The sequence below is a fragment of the Aethalodelphis obliquidens genome, unplaced genomic scaffold, assembly GCF_003676395.1.
Source record: "Aethalodelphis obliquidens isolate GAN/ISIS:26980383/991018 unplaced genomic scaffold, ASM367639v1 scaffold23, whole genome shotgun sequence".
Classification (NCBI taxonomy): domain Eukaryota; kingdom Metazoa; phylum Chordata; class Mammalia; order Artiodactyla; family Delphinidae; genus Aethalodelphis; species Aethalodelphis obliquidens.
The window spans coordinates 16,609,700-16,627,252 of NW_020837967.1; the positions used below are offsets into that span (position 1 = coordinate 16,609,700).

At 37.4% G+C, this 17,553-nt stretch overlaps 1 protein-coding gene across 1 annotated transcript in view; it reads left to right on the plus strand.

The window, feature by feature from the left end:
• GPR158 (G protein-coupled receptor 158) overlaps nt 1-17,553 on the plus strand; it is a 323,232-nt gene that overhangs the window by 171,744 nt on the left and 133,935 nt on the right. The window contains exon 4 of the mRNA XM_027121877.1: nt 654-877. Within this exon, the coding sequence (XP_026977678.1) occupies nt 654-877 (224 nt within the window). The remainder of the gene's footprint in view (nt 1-653; nt 878-17,553) is intronic.

Genomic DNA, 17,553 nt, shown 5'->3' on the forward strand with positions numbered 1-17,553 from the left:
AAATGTCCTATAGGTGTGCAGGGTGGGAAATCACGTGAGAGCCTGTAAGTATGGATTGTATTCTGGGCAAATGATGCATCCTCATCAGGCAGTTGCGCACTGAACAACTGTCGATTAAGTACCATTTTATCCAATTTAGACCTAATGAACTTGGTAGACGAGATCCCTGCTGGATTAAGGAGCAATCAGAGTCTTATTTTGGGTTCTGTGCCATCTAGGTCAAGAAGTTTCCAAAGTGTTGTGTATATTTACTTGGTACAAGAATGACACAACTTTCTTATCCTTCCTTCTGTTAATTCCTTAACAAATATTTATGGAATATTATTTGTGCGGTAGGGAGTTTCCATTGGTGAGTGGTAGATAGTGAAATAAAAGACTTAGAAAACTGTTCCTTGCCTCTGAGGAGTTTTAGTTCCATTTTTGCTAATTTTCCTGAATTAGTCTGAATGACAGTTTTTTTTTCTAATCAAAAGGATGAAAAGAATTTTGTTTGAGTCTAAAGACAAAGTAACTCTCTCCTCTAGCAAGAAGATTGATGAAAGGTCTTTAATAAGAGGGAAAAGGAATGAAGACGTGAGGATGTGTTTTGACTCTGTACTCAGTCTCACCTACCTCAGAGGTGCAATGACACTGGTTTTATTTGGAACTTTCAGGAAGGGGTCCGGATCACCATTTTGCAGGAAATGCAATGGATGTGTCAGAAGAAGCCCATGTCTGCCTGCCCTGCAGGGAGGGCTGCCCCTACTGTGCTGATGACAGCCCCTGCTTTGTCCAGGAGGATAAGTACTTGCGACTTGCTATCATCTCCTTCCAAGCCCTGTGTGTGCTGCTCGACTGCGTGAGCATGCTGGTGCTCTACCGCTTTCGCAAAGCAAAGGTAAACCCAGGTACCCTGGTTACCTTTCTTTTTATTATGAAAGGTACCTTTCTTTTTATTCTGGACTGACCTCTTCTTTTCTTTTTCTTTTTTTTTTTTTACGTCTTTATTGGAGTATAATTGTTTTACAATGGTGTGTTAGTTTCTGCTTTATAACAAAGCAAATCAGTTATACATATACATATGTTCCCATATCTCTTCCCTCTTGCGTCTCCCTCCCTCCCACCCTCCCTATCCCTCCCCTCCCAGGCGGTCACAGAGCACCAAGCTGATCTCCCTTTGCTATGCAGCTGCTTCCCACTAGCTATCTGTTTTACGTTTGGTAGTGTATACATGTCCATGCCACTCTCTCGCTTTGTCACAGCTTACCCTTTCCCCTCCCCATATCCTCAAGACCTCTAGTAGGTCTGTGTCTTTATTCCTGTCTTACCCCTAGGTTCTTCATGACATTTTTCTTTTTTCTTAAATTCCATAAATATGTGTTAGCATACGGTATTTGTCTTTCTCTTTATGACTTACTTCACTCTGTATGACAGTCTCTAGGTCATCCACCTCATTACAAATAGCTCAATTTCGTTTCTTTTTATGGCTGAGTAATACTCCATTGTATATATGTGCCACATCTTCTTTATCCATTCATCTGATGATGGACACTTAGGTTGTTTCCATCTCCTATTCCATCTCCTAGGCTATTGTAAATAGAGCTGCAATGAACATTTTGGTACATGACTCTTTTTGAATTATGGTTTTCTCAGGGTATATGCCCAGTAGTGGGATTGCTGGGTCATATGGTAGTTCTATTTTTAGATTTTTAAGGAACCTCCATACTGTTCTCCATAGTGGCTGTACCAATTCACATTCCCACCAGCAGTGCAAGAGTGTTCCCTTTTCTCCACACCCTCTCCAGCATTTACTGTTTCTAGATTTTTTGATGATGGCCATTCTGACTGGTGTGAGATGATATCTCATTGTAGTTTTCTTAAGCAAGTAGAATTGTTCCAAATCCCATTTGCTTCTCTCTTAAGCAGAAATCTTTCTATAATATGATTGGACTAGAGTGTGAAAGCTATATTCTTCAGCTTCGCAGGAGAAATAGGAATTGAAAATGTGAAACTTTATTATAACGTTTTCTTCTACAGAGTGTTTCTCCCTGTTTACCCTGAAGCTCAAGTACCTCATTGCCTTAAAGGAGTCTTTTACATCATCTCTTCAGACTCTAGAAGAACTTATTTTGCCAGTTCCCAATATATTGTTAATTTTTTCCTAGGTAGAAAGCTTTGTGATATTTATTGTATTTCATTTTAATTTCTCTTAGCCATATTTGAAAAGGGTAAATGGACTCAACTGTTTCTGAGCACATTATACTTTGAAGAATGAATTTATTCATGACCATACATATGGTCTTGCATTAGTATCCCAGAATGATAGTGGTCCTGCACAGAGCTTATATGGCTTTTGAGAGAGGCTGTCCTTTGGTTCTGTTCTGAGGAATCAGAGAGTAGTATAACCATTTGTATGCTTCTGAGTTGGGGGTGGACGAAATACCAAAATATTCAGGGCAAAGCTTTCTGGGGAGCTGTCTTCAGTTGGTCACCCAATTAACTGTATGCAGCCAGTGTTGTGTCAGATTTGTGGTTCTGTTGCTTTCAGAAATGTATTTGTGCCATTGAAAAGAAAAACAAAACTTAAAGTTTCCACCTTTTCTGAATTTGTATGACCCCTTCATGTTAGCAAAGTTGTAGAGATTGGTTTAGATTACAGAACTCATTGAAAGTATAAAGTGTTCCCATTAGAAATTAAAAAAAGAAAACAACTCTGTGAATGGCATGTGTTACAAAGCCTCAAATTAACATTTAAAAAAAACCACCTCTTTTGAGATTCTAGGAGAATGTATCCATTATGTTAATGTTATAGACTTTAATAGTTATTTTAAATAGTTTCATTAACAGAAGCATACAACAAATTAGAATCAAACTTTATATCCGCAAGAAAGGTGCAAACTGGCAAATTGCTCTTCATTTAACCAATACTTGTCATTCTTTTGCAACAAAATATGTATTATATGTTAGATTGTATATATAATAAAGTAGCTGGCCAGTGGAATTGGGAAATATCTAACCACTGTTACCTAGATAAAATTAATTGCTTATTAAAAAGCCTATCACTGGCAGAGCAGGTAGAATTGAAAGGTCTATTTAATAAACTGCTCTGAAGTATCTCTATATAATGTAATTCATTTACACAGTGGATACCACAAAATTCTTTAAGAATTTTAATTGATTTTAATCATTAATGATTGTTGTGCTAAATTGGGTTAGTGATATATGACGGTAGAATATTACACAGGATATTAAAAAACTAAGATAGTGCTTGCTAGACCAATGTCTTAATCTATGGTAATGTTACTTAACATTTCTAAAGTTATTAACCTTTTGAATTTCTGTGCACCTTCATATGAAATGATGCTTTACAAGGCTATCATGAGAATAGATATCTTTACATGTCATTTGGTGAAATTTCTATAGATATAAACTAGTTGGAATACATAAATTAGACATTATCTAATTTTAAGATGGTCACCTTTTGAAGAATCAGTTGGTTTTCACAGAATGTGACATAAGGGGGAGATATTTTTAGGAAAGAAGTTTAAAAAGTCAGTGAACATAGGTCTCATATGTTCACTGTTTCATGAAATGTTATCTTCCTATTTCAATTACCAAAAGCAATGGATTAATTGTAAAAGCGATAAACCATTTCCAGGATAGAGATTGCATATTTAGGGCATGTAGACTTTGGCTTTGCTTTTTAAAGTTTTCACATGTCTTTGCAACATTTCTTTGGATTAAGCAAAAAACTGATGACCCCTCTTGGAGCAAAGTTGATGTTTTCCTTATGAGTTTCCCATTACATTCTTTACCCACTGATAATTAAAAGAACAAAAACCACATAATCTGTCAGTGTACATCTATTCTGACAAAAGAGGAAAAAACCTTAGTTGCAATATAGAAGGAACATTGCGGACAAGTGTGCAGACTCTGGAACCAGATAATTTAGTCTAATTATGAGTATTTTAAGTTAAATGAGGTTTGCTCATGCCTAAAATACCAACTCTGCAGTTGGTAGGTACCAACAATATTGGTCGAAGGTTAGTTTAACATGTTATCATTTTAAACAACACAAACTAGATTCTGCTATATTTTGGGGTGAGGCTGGTGATACAGTGCCACAAAGAGTAAATTAAATTTTACTCTGCACAAACATTTAGAGACATAACTGTATACATTTGCCTTTGTGCCCTGGGTTAAAGATTAAATCTGTCAATAAACTGTGAGTGATTTTAAACCCAGTAAGTTCTTCTAAAGCAACAGCAATTTTTACAACAGTATTTTAAAGATTCTGAATATTAAATATTTGGAACTTATTTCTATTTTTATTTTTTTTTACCAAATATTATGACAAGTCACATCTTTTTCTATTAGCTATTTTGAAGAGAGAGCATAGTTTCTCACAGCTTAATAATGTGAAGTGTTAGTACAATTTATTTTCAAGTGAAAATTTGAAAGAAAAGAAGGTACACCGGAACAGCAGCTTATTCCACTTCTGAAAATAATCTTTTGCTTGATTTATTCTTAGTAAATTTTAGCATGTTTTGTTTGAGCTTAGTGGTTTGGAAAAAATAGTGATAGTCATTTTTTAAAGTGAACATACTGCAGTTTGTATTTTCCCTTCCAGGCCTGTAATAGTTCTTTTTTTAAATTAGAAAAATTGACAGGTGATTTTATAACTGCTCATTTTTGGTTTGGAAAATCAGATGTTTTAATGTAGAGTGTGGCTGAAATTCTACTAGGCTAATTATGATGTTTTAATGCTTATTTTTTTGAAAAAAAGGGAGATGTATTACTTTTTTATTGTGGTAAAATATACGTAACATAAAACTTACCATTTTCTACCATCTTTAAGTGTACAATTAAGTGGCATTAAGTACATTCACATCACTGTGCAACCATCACCACTATTCATTTCCAGAACTTTTGCATCATCCCAAACCAAACTCTGTAATCATTAAACAACTCCCTATTCCCCTAACCCCTGGTAACCTTTATTCTACTTTCTGCCCCTATAAATTTGTTTTTTTCAGAGTACCTCATATGTAAGTGGATACACTATTTGTCCTTTTGGTTTTGGCTTATTTCACCTAGCATAATGTTTTAAAGGTTTACCTATGTTTTAGCATGTATCAGAACTTCATTTCTTTTAATTGATGAATAATATTCCATTGTGTGTATTTACCACATTTCATTTATCTGTTTATCTGTTGAAAGAGTTGTTTCTACCTTTTGGTTATTGTAAATAATGCTATTGTGAACATTGATGTACAAGTATTTGGTTGAGTCCCCGATTTCAGTTATTTGTATATAACCTAGGAGTAGAATTGTTGAATCACACAGTCATTCTGTGTTTAACTTTTTGAGGAACTACCCAACTGTTTTCCACAGAGGCCAGACCATTTGATATTTTCACCAACAATTCATGAGGGTTCCAATTCCTTCACATCCTCACTAACACTTGTTATTTTCTGTTTTTGTTTTTGTTTTATAATAGCCATCCTAATGAATCTGAAGTGAATTCTCATTGTGGTTTTGATTTGCATTTTCCTAGATATTAGTGGCAGTTGAGCATCTTTTCATGTGCTTATTGGTATATCTTCTTTGCAGAAATGTCTCTTCAGGTTTTTTGTTCACTTTTGAATTGGTTGTTCATTGCTGAGTTGTAGGAGTTCTTTATGTATTCTGAATATTACACTTACCACATAGATGATTTGCAAATATTTTCTCCCATCCTATGGGTTGTCTTTTCATTCTCTTGATAGTGTCCTTTGATGCCCAAAAGTTTTTAATTTTGATAAAGTCCAGTTTACCTACATTTTCTTCGGTTGCCTGTACTCTTGGTGTCATATCTGAGAAATCATTGCCAAAGCCAATATCATGAAGCTTTCCTGCTGTGTTTTTTTTTCTAGGAGTTTAATAGTTTTAGGCCTTATATCAGACTTCAATCCATTTTTAGTTAATTTTTGTATATGTTGTAAGTTAAGGGCCCAACTTCATTCTTTTGCATTTGGATGCCTAGTTTTCTCAGCACTATTTGTTGAAGAGAATATCTTTTCCCCGTTGTGTGTTCTTGGCACTCTTATCAAAGATCATTTGACCACACACATGTGGGTTTATTTCTGGGCTCTCTATGCTGTTCCATTTGGTCTATGCCTTTATGTCAGGATCACACTGTTTTGATTACTGTAGCTTTGTAGTAAGTTTTGAAATTAGGAAGTGTGAGGCCTCCAAATTTATTTTTCTTTTCAAGGTCTTTTTGGGTCCCTTAAGATTCATGGAATTTTCATGAATTTTAGGATGTGTTTTTCTATTTATGGGAGGGAGGTGCAGCATAATACATGAAAAGGAGTAGAATGGTTAGAAACCAAGAGCTAGTACCTTCAATGCAGCTAGCTATAGGGGTACTTACGGAAGTTCCATAGTGGTTTACAAAGTTTTTTCTTAAACCTTGTTCTAATACTGGCTAAATACTACACTCAACATAAGATGATGTTGTATATTTCTGTCAATTTATGATAGACAATATTTCCCTCAATTTCCGTTTTCCTAAGGGCTACAATGTTGATCTTGACTCTTACCAGATATTTTAACTCTACTGAACTAATAAAATATCACACAGTATCACAACAATAATATTTCACTCCCCTTTATTGAATATGAATGAGAAATTTGGTACTTTCATTTTTCCTCATTTCCCCCTTCCCATTTTATTAAAATTTAATCTATGATTAATTTGCATCAATTTTCAGTAAGAGCCATCATTAGTTTCAAAGGAAATGCAGTTCTTTAATATATTTTGGCTCTCACTACATTTAAATTTATCATTTAGTCTTCTTCCTAGATGTTTATTTGGTTTAGTTACTTATCATAATACCTTTCCAAATGTGGTATTTTGCCTTTGAGTTCTGACTTTTGACTAATCTTTTATCATTATTAGATATCTATATCTTCAAATAGTTTGTTTGGAAAACAGTAGTTTTGTACCTATGTTACATCCGAACTCCCACCCACTGACTGTGGCTTTTACAGGACAGCCCCTTGGCTAGGGGGAGCACTTGGGGATTACTGTCTTTTTCTTTTAAAGCTCTGCTATTGCTCCTTCAATTATCGTTTAGAACTTAACATTTTGGACAATTTCCAGAATTGCCCACTTTTTGTCCCTTATGGAACAAAATCTCCCATCTGAATGCTTATTGACTTCTTTCTTTACTTTTACCATCATAATATGGTTCTTCTTCATTGCGTTTGCAAAATATATGATCCAAACTCTCAAATTTCAGACTGAGCTTTCTTCTGATATGGAAAGTCTTTTGTGTGTTAGTTCGTATGTTATCTCTTCTGCTCTAGTTATTCTAGGCTTCTCTTTTAGGCCTTCCTGTTAAATATAGGTTGGGTCTCCAGACTTTCTTTTTTAAAATGTTCTCACTGTATTGTATTTTAAGTGTTTCCTCTGTGTTTTGAGAAGCTATTTAAGTTTGTCTTCTATTTTACTCTTCCAGTTTTTAGCGCTGTCTAAGATGCTGTACCCTACCTTCCTGATATTCTAAAATCCAACTGTTTTTAATCTCTGTACAATTGTTCCTTACGTTTTACCTCCGTTTTTGCAAAGGTTCGGGGTCAGAAAGCTTGAGGCAAATCCTAGTGATTTCATATTCTAGTTATGTGACCCTAAGTTTGCATAGTTATATACCTAATCAGCAAGTCACTTAGTCTCTCTAAATGGCTTTTATCTAATGTAAAAATGGGGACATTCCAGAATTTGGAAAACAACAACAGCAATAGTGTATGTACTCTAAAATCAAGCCTGATTCATGTAGTAAGCAGTTCGGGGGCGGGGGGGATTGAATCTACAAATAGGAAGCTTATCATACTAGCTAATGTGAGATAAATTTTTTTATGTCTTATGTGTATGTAAGGACTCATTCATTGAAAGGATTTCTGGACCATTCCAAGATTTACCAAAGGGGAAAGTATCACAACTTTTAATTCTACACTTTTGTTCTTATGGAGGGGTAAGAAGAATTAAGTAAAAAGTTATATCATTTGTAATGGAATGGTTGATTTTGTAACATGATGCCTGATATTATTTGCATAATTTTTTCTTTCCATGAAATATATTTAAACATATATATGAAGAAACTTGAAGTGCTAGGCTTGAAAGTTAGAGAAGTATAATCATGCTTTCTGAATTAACATTCAAATGATCTTCTTTAGGACATAAGGAGCCTGAAAAGGCCCAGCTACAACATTACAATTAGGTGCAGGGCAGCATGTGATCAAGGAAGCATACGCTAAGCATCTCTATTCCAAACATTAATGCCACTATGCCCAAAGTGTTAGGGCTTCACACATTTTAGTCTTGAAAGATTTCCAGGCTTTAAAGCCTTCCTATTTAAAATACAGATACTGTTTAAGTAAGATTAGTCATCGTTCTAATGATGAGTGGGGCTTGAGCTAAAACACGATTGCCACCTCCCATCAGTTTATTGGAGCACTGTGTTAAAAAGGGTTCCGATGCAGCAAATGGATTTATTCTGAGAAGTGATTGTTTTATTGGCTAACTTTAGCAGCCATAGGTATTATCAGGGAAACTAATGACATATGTACCACATGTTTGTCACTCCTTAACTAGGAGTTTCAGGCTCAGGGGACAAGTGAAGGAAGAAAAACTACCGATATAGGATGTTGGAGGGCCTTCGTGGTAAGCACGGCCATAAAACCGTTTTGTCTAGGGATGACCCACTTCTTAAAGAATTATATCAAAATTCAGGGTTTCTACAGATGATGAACTGCTCTATCTATTCAAGATATAATGGATTTACTAGGAGTTATCCCATTCCATAATTTACTAGCCAGTTCTCAAGTAGTTTGAACTTGACACAGTCTGAAATGTATTTTGACAGGTGCTTTTCCCTAAATATTTAAAGGCAAGTGTATTTCAAATAGAATGTAATGCTTTCAACTCTTATTCATTTTTACTTTTCCTCTGAGAAATATGTGTGGTGTATATTAATACAAGTGCCCTAAGAAATTTGATCTTAAAAAATTACGGCCTTTAGTCCAGCACACAACTTGTATCCCCCAATGTATTTTGTTAACATGAAAATATTTTATGAGCTCTGAGTAGTGCTTAGTCTCCCAGCTCAAGTTTAGAGTTTCAAATCTTTTCTTCCTCTTGTTACTGTGGAAATTATTTAACTCGTTTGTAGGTTACCTTTCCTTAAAACTTTTATTAGCGGTAAGGAATGTCTTCTTTTTCTGGTCACTAGGCTTTCGAATTGTAAAGGGTGAGCTTTAGGACTAAGTCTAGCATTTAAACAATTAAAACAAAATTAAAAAGCAAATTGGAGAAAAGTGTTTTGGTACGATATGATAGTGAAGGATTAACATTCTTACTCTAAAAACAGATAAAACCCTCTTAGGAATCACTATGAAATAGAAAAATATCCAATAGAAAAACAGGCAGAGAACATCCATCAGCAGTTTGTAAAACAACAACAACATACAATATATATTCTCTATATCCATGAGTAATAACAAAAGGCAAGTGAAAACAATGACATGTACTTTTATAACAATAATAATTCTCTGTGTTGTGAAGAAGTTAGCAACTAGGTGTTCCCATACATTGCTGATGGTTGTGTAAATTGGTAGAAACTTTTGGATGAGGTTTGGGATTATGTGTAATAAACATAAAAATGCACAGTAGTTTCAATTCTAGAAGTCTGTACTAAAGAAATCATACAGGTGCACAAGGACTTACAAATATAATCATAGGTGTATGTATGTGCATCATAGTGCTATTTATAGTACAAACAAACTGGGAACAATTAAGTGTTCAAAATTGGGTCCATGCATTTAAATATGGGGCCATAAAAGTGATCGTGTAGAATACTAAATGATGGGAGAAAATGGTTTTAACATAGTTACTTAGTTCATCAGCACATTTCCACCGTTTTTTTGAAGTTTTATTTTAGTACTCTCCATTTTTCATCTTTCCCTCTCTCCTCTTCTTCTCATTACATCCCTTTCTGCCTGCCTCCCTCCATTCCTTCTTTCCATTCATCATCCATCTGCTGAGCATCTATTGAGTGCTTGGAACTATTACCCATACTGGGCATGCAGTGCTGAACAGGACAAATAATATCTGTGCTCTTACGGAGTTGATATTCCAGTGGGGGCTGGTAGTCATAGACAATAAAAGAAAAATAAAGAAGAATGTATCAGGTGGCTAGCAAGTGCTGTGATCAGAGTGAAATATATAAAACAATAGACTGTGACTTTGGAGTAGAATTCTTATGGCCACCATGTAAGTTGGTATTATCCTCATTTTATATTTGAATAAGCAAAAGCATAGAGAATTTAAGAAACCCATTCATTGTTACTTAGGGAATCTAGGATTACCAGTTCAGGTCTGTTTGACTTTATAACTCATTTTTGCTCTTAACTACTGTGTATACTATCTGTCATATGTTTACAGTGCAATTTTTTCTTAAATTTTAAAAAGTAGACCTCGCCAACTCTGGCCTCAATGTAGTAATCCAAGTTCTAGGCCTGCATGCATTCTTCGTTTTTCCTCATACCCTTGTGCCTTATCAAAACTTTACATGTCCAGTGTGTCATTCTTGCTAGGTGCCTACTAGTTAACTGAATAAATTAAGTTCTTGCGTGGTACCATTTAAATGGATTTATATGTTCCTTGTCTCTGCTCATTTGTGTTACTACACAGTTTTGCAATTTTTTTTTTTAAGTTGACTCACAGGACACTTCTTTTTTTCTTTTGGCTGCGTGGGCTCTTCATTGTGGCGCATGGGCTTCTCTATAGTGTGGCGTGTGGGCTCCAGAGCCCACAGGCTCAGTAGTGGCAGTGCACGGGCTTAGTTGCCCCTCGGCATGTGGGATCTTAGTTCTCTGACCAGGGATCGAACCCGTGTCCCCTGCATTGGAAAGTGGATTCTTAACCACTGAACCACCAGGGAAGTCCCCAGTTTTGCACTGTAATGGCATCCTTTAATGCTTTAACCCAAGGAGCAACTCATATGTAATGATTTAGGGGTATGTGTGTATATGTATGTATGTGTATGAATGTATATGAATGTCAGGGTGGTGGTTAGGGTACATATGGGAAAAAAAAATAGTTTAGCTGAAGAGATTTCTTTCTTTCTGTGCTTCTTAAGAAATATCATTTAAATAACTTCCTACTCCATCCGGTGGCAGCGGTACTAATGATGAGTTACGAAGAACAGCTAGAGTGAATATAACATACTTGTGTATGCCTTAAGAGACATAAAATGCTTAATGATTACCAAAGCGCCATTCCTGTTTTGAGACACTTACATTTACTTATGCTTATTTGAGTGGTAAAGCCAGTTACATATGAAGTATGCTAAAAATAACTTTAAAAATTAATGTACTAGTATACTGAATTGCTTGCCAGTTGAAAAATATTCTGAGAGACCAATCTGTCTTTTCTAAATTCCTTAGATCTTCATTTTTAAAGCCCATTCAAGTATCTTGTAGGCAAAGTACTTTGCACAATTATAAACTAAGGCCTTTAGTGACTATTCCATGAACATTTAGCTAGATTTTAAAAGATGGTTTTGATACTGGCTTGCCCATGAGAGGCTCACAATCTAATGGGGAAATGAATATAAGGAAATATAAGGTATATGAAAACAAGTACTACAGTTTGTTGAGTGCTTGGCAGGGCAGTAGGGAATAGTCTTTAAGGTCATAGGCTCCAGAGTCCCTTTATGTAGGTGCCTCTCCTGGCCTCACACAAAGGAGTTCCTCAACCTTAGGTTAAGTTACCAGCCTCTCTTTGTCTCAGTTTCCTTTTCTGTAATATGGGGACAATAATAATAAATCTAATAATAATGAGTCTCATAATAATAAATCTCATAGGGTTATGGTAAAGAGTAAAGTATGTGGAATGCTTATAAGCTTATTACAGCTAATGACGTGTGGAAAATGCTCAGTAAGCATTAGCCATTAATAGGGGTATGTGCAGAATATGACAGCATAAAATAAGAGTGGTTGAGGGTGGTGTGAGAAGACTTCCAAGAAGATGGGACACATGGGAAGAATCTTGAAAAGTGCGTTTCACTGGTCAGACGGATAGGAGGTAAGTGGGACAGTCTAGGGAGAGACAAACATGTATGCAGAGACCTTACAGAGCCCAGGATACATTCAGGGAAGTTGAAATATTTCAGTATGAATCCTGAAAAGCCTGACGAAGCATTGGGACTTTATCCTATAGGCACTTGAGATAAATGGTTGAGCTGGCAAAGGATGTTAGACATATGGGTCTGGCACCATAGAAGCAAACTTGGAAGTCACTCACTCATTCATTCAATGTTTTTTGAGGGTGCACTAAGTTCCCAGGCATTGTTTATGGATAGTGAACAAAACAGGATGGTCTGTGATCCTATGATTGGAGTTCAAAATCTTGTGGGGCAAAGATAAGTGAGTAAATAAATTAGTAAGTGCTGGTAAGTACTATGAAGGAAGGTAACAGAGTAAAATGAGGGAGGATAATGGGGTTGGGGAGACTGTTTAGGAGGACGTCCCAGAGTCAGTGTCATTTAATCTGAGGTCTCAAGGATAACCAGGAGGCAGAGAACAAGGACAGGAGAGTATTCCAGGAAGAGAAAAACCACATCTTTAAGGTACCAATGCGTGAAGAAGCTTGGAGTGTTCTAGGAAGTGAAGGAGGCTAGCATGGCTAGCGAATCATAGCAGAGTAGAGAGAGATGAGCTCAGAGAGAGTCAGGTGCCAGGCATTCAGAGTTCTATAGGCCAGAGTGAAGTGTGTTATTTTATTTGAAGTGTAGTCAGAAGCCACTGAAGGATTTGAAGCAGAGGGATAAATGCTCTCATTTAGGTATTAAACGAATTTCTCTAGGTGCTCTGCAGAGAATAGATTAGTAAGGGGCAATGTAAAAGTGGGGGCAGTGATAAGAGGCCTATTGAATTAGTCTAGGTAAGAGACAGCGGTGGCCCTGGGATGGAGACGAGTGCCTAATTTGAGATACATTTGGAGATAGAATTGACAGGACCTGCTGATGAACTTGATGTGAGAGGTGAATAAAAAACAAAAATCAAATTTGGTGAAGAAAAAACAAAAATCAAAACCTGATCCCTTCAGGTTTATAGCTTGAGGAACTGGGTAAAGAGTGGTGCTACAGGACTTCTCTGGTGGTGCAGTGGTTAAGAATCTGCCTCCAAATGCAGGGGACATGGGTTCGAGCCCTGGTCCAGGAAGATCCCACATGCCGCGAAGCAACTAACCCACGAACCACAACTACTGAGCCTGCGCTCTAGAGCCTGCGAGCCACAGCTACTGAGCCCGCATGCCTAGAGCCTGTGTCCAGCAACAAGAGAAGCCACTGCAATGAGAAGCCCGCACACCACTATGAAGAGTAGCCCCTGCTCACCACAACCAGAGAAAGCTCGTGTGCAGCAATGAAGACCCAACGCAGCCAAAAATAAATAAATTTTTTAAAAAAAAAGTGGTGCTGTCTACTAAAATTAAGAAAATATGGGGACTTCCCTGGCGGTCCAGTGGTTAAGACTCTGAGCTTCCACTGCAGGGGGAGCAGGTTCGATCCCGGGATGGGGCAGTAAGATCCTGCATGCCGTGCTGTGTGGCCAAAAAAATTAAAAAAGAAAAAAAAGTGAGACACTGGAAAGAGAGTGGTTTGAAGGGTAAGGGAAGGAAAAATCAAGAGTTCCATTTTGGACATAAGTTCAGCTATTGTTGCCAAGTTAGCACATAAAAAACATGATGCCCAATTAAATTTGAATTTTAGATCAACCATGAATAATGTTTTAGTATACATCTATGACAAATATTGCATACTAATACTAAAACATCCTTTTTTGTTTATATGAGTTATTTTTCTGGCAACCCTGATGGTTAAGCCACCTGTGAGAAGTCAAAGTGGAGATGTCAGGTGGGCAGTTAGATATATGAGTTGGAAGCTGAGTGCAGGAGTCTAGGCTAGAGTTTAGGAGTTATAAGCTGGGAGACATAGGAATCTAAAGCTGTGACAATGAGATTACCCACTTAGGAAATGTACAAAGAAGGAAAAGAAGAGACTGCTCAAGACTGAACTCTTCAACATTTTGAAGAAAAAGTAAAATACAGGAACTCTTTTTGAATAATTCAGTGGCCAAAGAGATTAGGGGGACGCCAGGTCGGAGTCATATTACAGACTCCAAAAGTGGACAGTATTTTTTTTTTTTTTCCAGCTGCACTGCACAGCATGCAGTATCTTAGTTCCCTGACTGACCAGGGATCAAACCTGTGCCCCCTGCAGTGGAAGCATGGAGTCCTAACCACTGGACCACCAGGGAATTCCCAGAGGACAGGATTTAAAAGAAGGAGAGAGTGACCAACTGTGGGGAAAACTACAGAGTGATAGAATAATATGAGTGGAAAAAGTATGCAACGAATGTGGCAACACAGAGGTCATTGGCAACCTTAGCAGTGTACTCTTCTGTAATGATTGAGGAAGTAGAGAAAGCATGGTTATCTAAAACCTGAAACAATCTTATTGGGAAGGGAGCAGAGAAATAGTGTTGGCCAGACAGTGATAGTGAAAACCATGACAAATTCTGAGCTTTCCCAGGGGAGTGTTTACAGTAAGAAAAGACATTTGAACCAGTATCTTTGGAATAGATAGAAGAAAAGGGAAGAGGAAAGGGGACAGAGGAGTGAGAGGTATGAGCCAACTCCAGTAGGGAAATTTTATAGGAACGAAGAGAGAGGGATTCAAAAGAGAGGGAGTTGTTAACAGTAGCAGATAATACAGAGCCACGAAGAAAATGAAGCCTAAAATAGTTTATTGCTGTATCCATGTCATGCTGTTTTAATTACGATAGTTTTACTGGGACTCAACTGTTTGGTAGCTGGTCGTCTTAGCCTTTAAAATCTTTTGGATATTTTTAGTCTCTACTCTTCCATGTTTAACATTTAGGGAAAGCTTGTCAAACTCATTGCAAAAGCCTGTTGGGATTTTGATTGAGATTGCATTTAATAGTATAAGAATAATTGTCCAGTCATAAGAAAAATACATTATTAGGTTCTTCTCTAACAGCATTTGCAATAAATTCCAGATGAAAATAACTCTATGGATTTGATGATTATAAAGTTACTGAAAACTTTTACCTGGGCAGTTTCTGAGAAGTCAGATTGTAGTGGCCTCAGAGATGGATTGGACATAGAAAAGTAGAGAATATAAATGTACAGCATTATTTCAAGAAGCTTGGCTCTAAGGTAAGTAGAAAGATGCTAAGACTAAACGGCCAAAGAGGAGACTCAGAGTTGAGGGAGTTTTATCTCAGAAGATGGGAACATATTTATAAACCGCTAGAGAAATGAGAGAAGAGAAGTTTGAAAATACAGAGAAATGTGGAACAGGGTCCCATGAGAACAGAAGGGAAGAGGATCCTGAGTACAGGTGGAGATACTGACTTTGGACAGAAGATCTTAATTGTATCTGAGACTAGAGAAATGGTGATTCTGATGAAGTAGACATCAATAATTTGGGGTTGAGGCAACAAAGTTGAAGAAATTCTAGCTTGAACTTTCTGTCTGAGATTTGGGATAAGGTCATTTACTGAGCGTTCTTGAATAGAGTGGGGTAGAGATTTGAGAATACTATGCAAGTTTGGCAGTAGCCACTGTAGGGGAAGGATGGGGGATGTCCAAGTGCACATAAAAGGACTGCTGAGAGCCCGGATCAAAGAGGACAGCACAGACGTTTCCCTAAAGTTCTTTTGAAAGGAAGAAAAGACAGAAAGTTGAAAAGATGGGAAGTATTAGCGTAGGTAGTTACGTTAACTGAACGGTTATCATTCAAGGAACTACAAATACTTTGCACGTCGCATCTTGCTTTATGTCCATTTGTTTTTTCTTAAGTGTACTTACAAAATGATCACTCTCCAAGTTTCTTAGTACATTTACAACATTAATATGTGTGACCATTAATTAATTTGAGGGGAAAGAAATAACAGTAATTAGCATCTTCAGTCACAAATGGAGTAAATAATGCCTAAAGATACTCCTGAGGTCATAACGCAAGACGTTCTTTATCCATAATTAAATGAACAGCATCTTCCAAATTCAATGAAAAGGGCATATTTTATTAGTAGAAGACTTTAGCATGAATATTATAGTTGTGTGGCATCTTGACCCATTTCTGTCTCAGGAGCTCATTAGCTAGTTATAGTTGATATATCCCAGTTAGAACTGAAGTCAGGGAGATTTATTTTGTGAGTTTTATTTCCTAATCCAGGAGGGATCAGCAAACTATGACCTGCTGACCGTTTGGGGAAAAAAATCAGAAGAGGAAGAATGTGTCGTGACACGTGGAAATTACATGGAATTCACATTTCAGTGTCCCTAAATTAAGTTTTATTGGAATACAGCCGCACTTGCTTATCTGCATGTTGTTTCTGGCTGATTTCACACTGTAGTGGCAGAAGTGAGTAGTTGTGATGGACATGGAAAGCCTAAAATATTTACTATCTGGCCCTTTACTGAAAAAGTTGGCTGTCACTTAAAATACAGCACCTGCCTGGTCCAGTTTCCATCCCCACTTCTCCCATCTCTCAGTGCCTTGCTTATTGGTGCTATATATTCCAGGGGTGTTTGTCTTTTCATAAGGAGCTCTTTTTTTAAAATTAATTAATTATTTATTTTTGGCTGCATTGGGTCTTCGTTGCTGCATGCAGGCTTTCTCTAGTTGCGGCGAGCGGGGGCTACTATTCGTTGCGGTGTGTGGGCTTCTCATTGCGGTGGCTTCTCTTGTTACGGAGCACGGGCTCTAGGCGTGCAGGCTTCAGTAGTTGTGGCATGCAGGCTCTAGAGTGCAGGCTCAATACTTGTGGTGCACGGGTTTAGTTGCTCTGCGGCATGTGGGATCTTCCGAGAGTAGGGCTTGAATCTGTGTCCCCTGCAGGGGCAGGCAGATTCTTACCCACTGTGCCACCAGGGAAGTCCTCATAAGGAACTCTTAAACATTAAAAAGGCTAGACCCAAATGAATGAATGCACAGTGCTGGGATTGCAGGTACAGGTCAGGATGTCTGGATATATTTTGGCTAAAAGGTCACCTTGGCATCCTTTAATTCCACCATACAGTCACTTGTGTCAGCTACAAACATGATTCTAATTGGGAGCATTTGCTAGTTTCTTGACCTGCTGTTCTCTTTGTGATATACCAGGCCCTTCAGATCCTGAACTTAAAATTTCAGAACAACTTTCACAGGCAGAATGCTTGAGCAAGGTGGCAGGGCAGCTAGGCCTCAATCTGCCTTTCAAACATAGCTACAAAGAGCCCAAGTCCTTTGCTTGGTTCTGGGTTCTGTGGGCTTGAGGAGCGTGGCTTGGCTGCCTTGGATCATAATGTTCAATTTTATTAAAGTTTTTACTTTACCATAACAAAATTTCATTTGGCCCATGAGCTCCTGGGCCGCTGCTAATTCATATTCAGTTTAGCTTTGTTAGTACATTCGAGGGTGGATCTTGCTCGGCTGGAGTGCAGTGTAGTGTGTGTCTCCT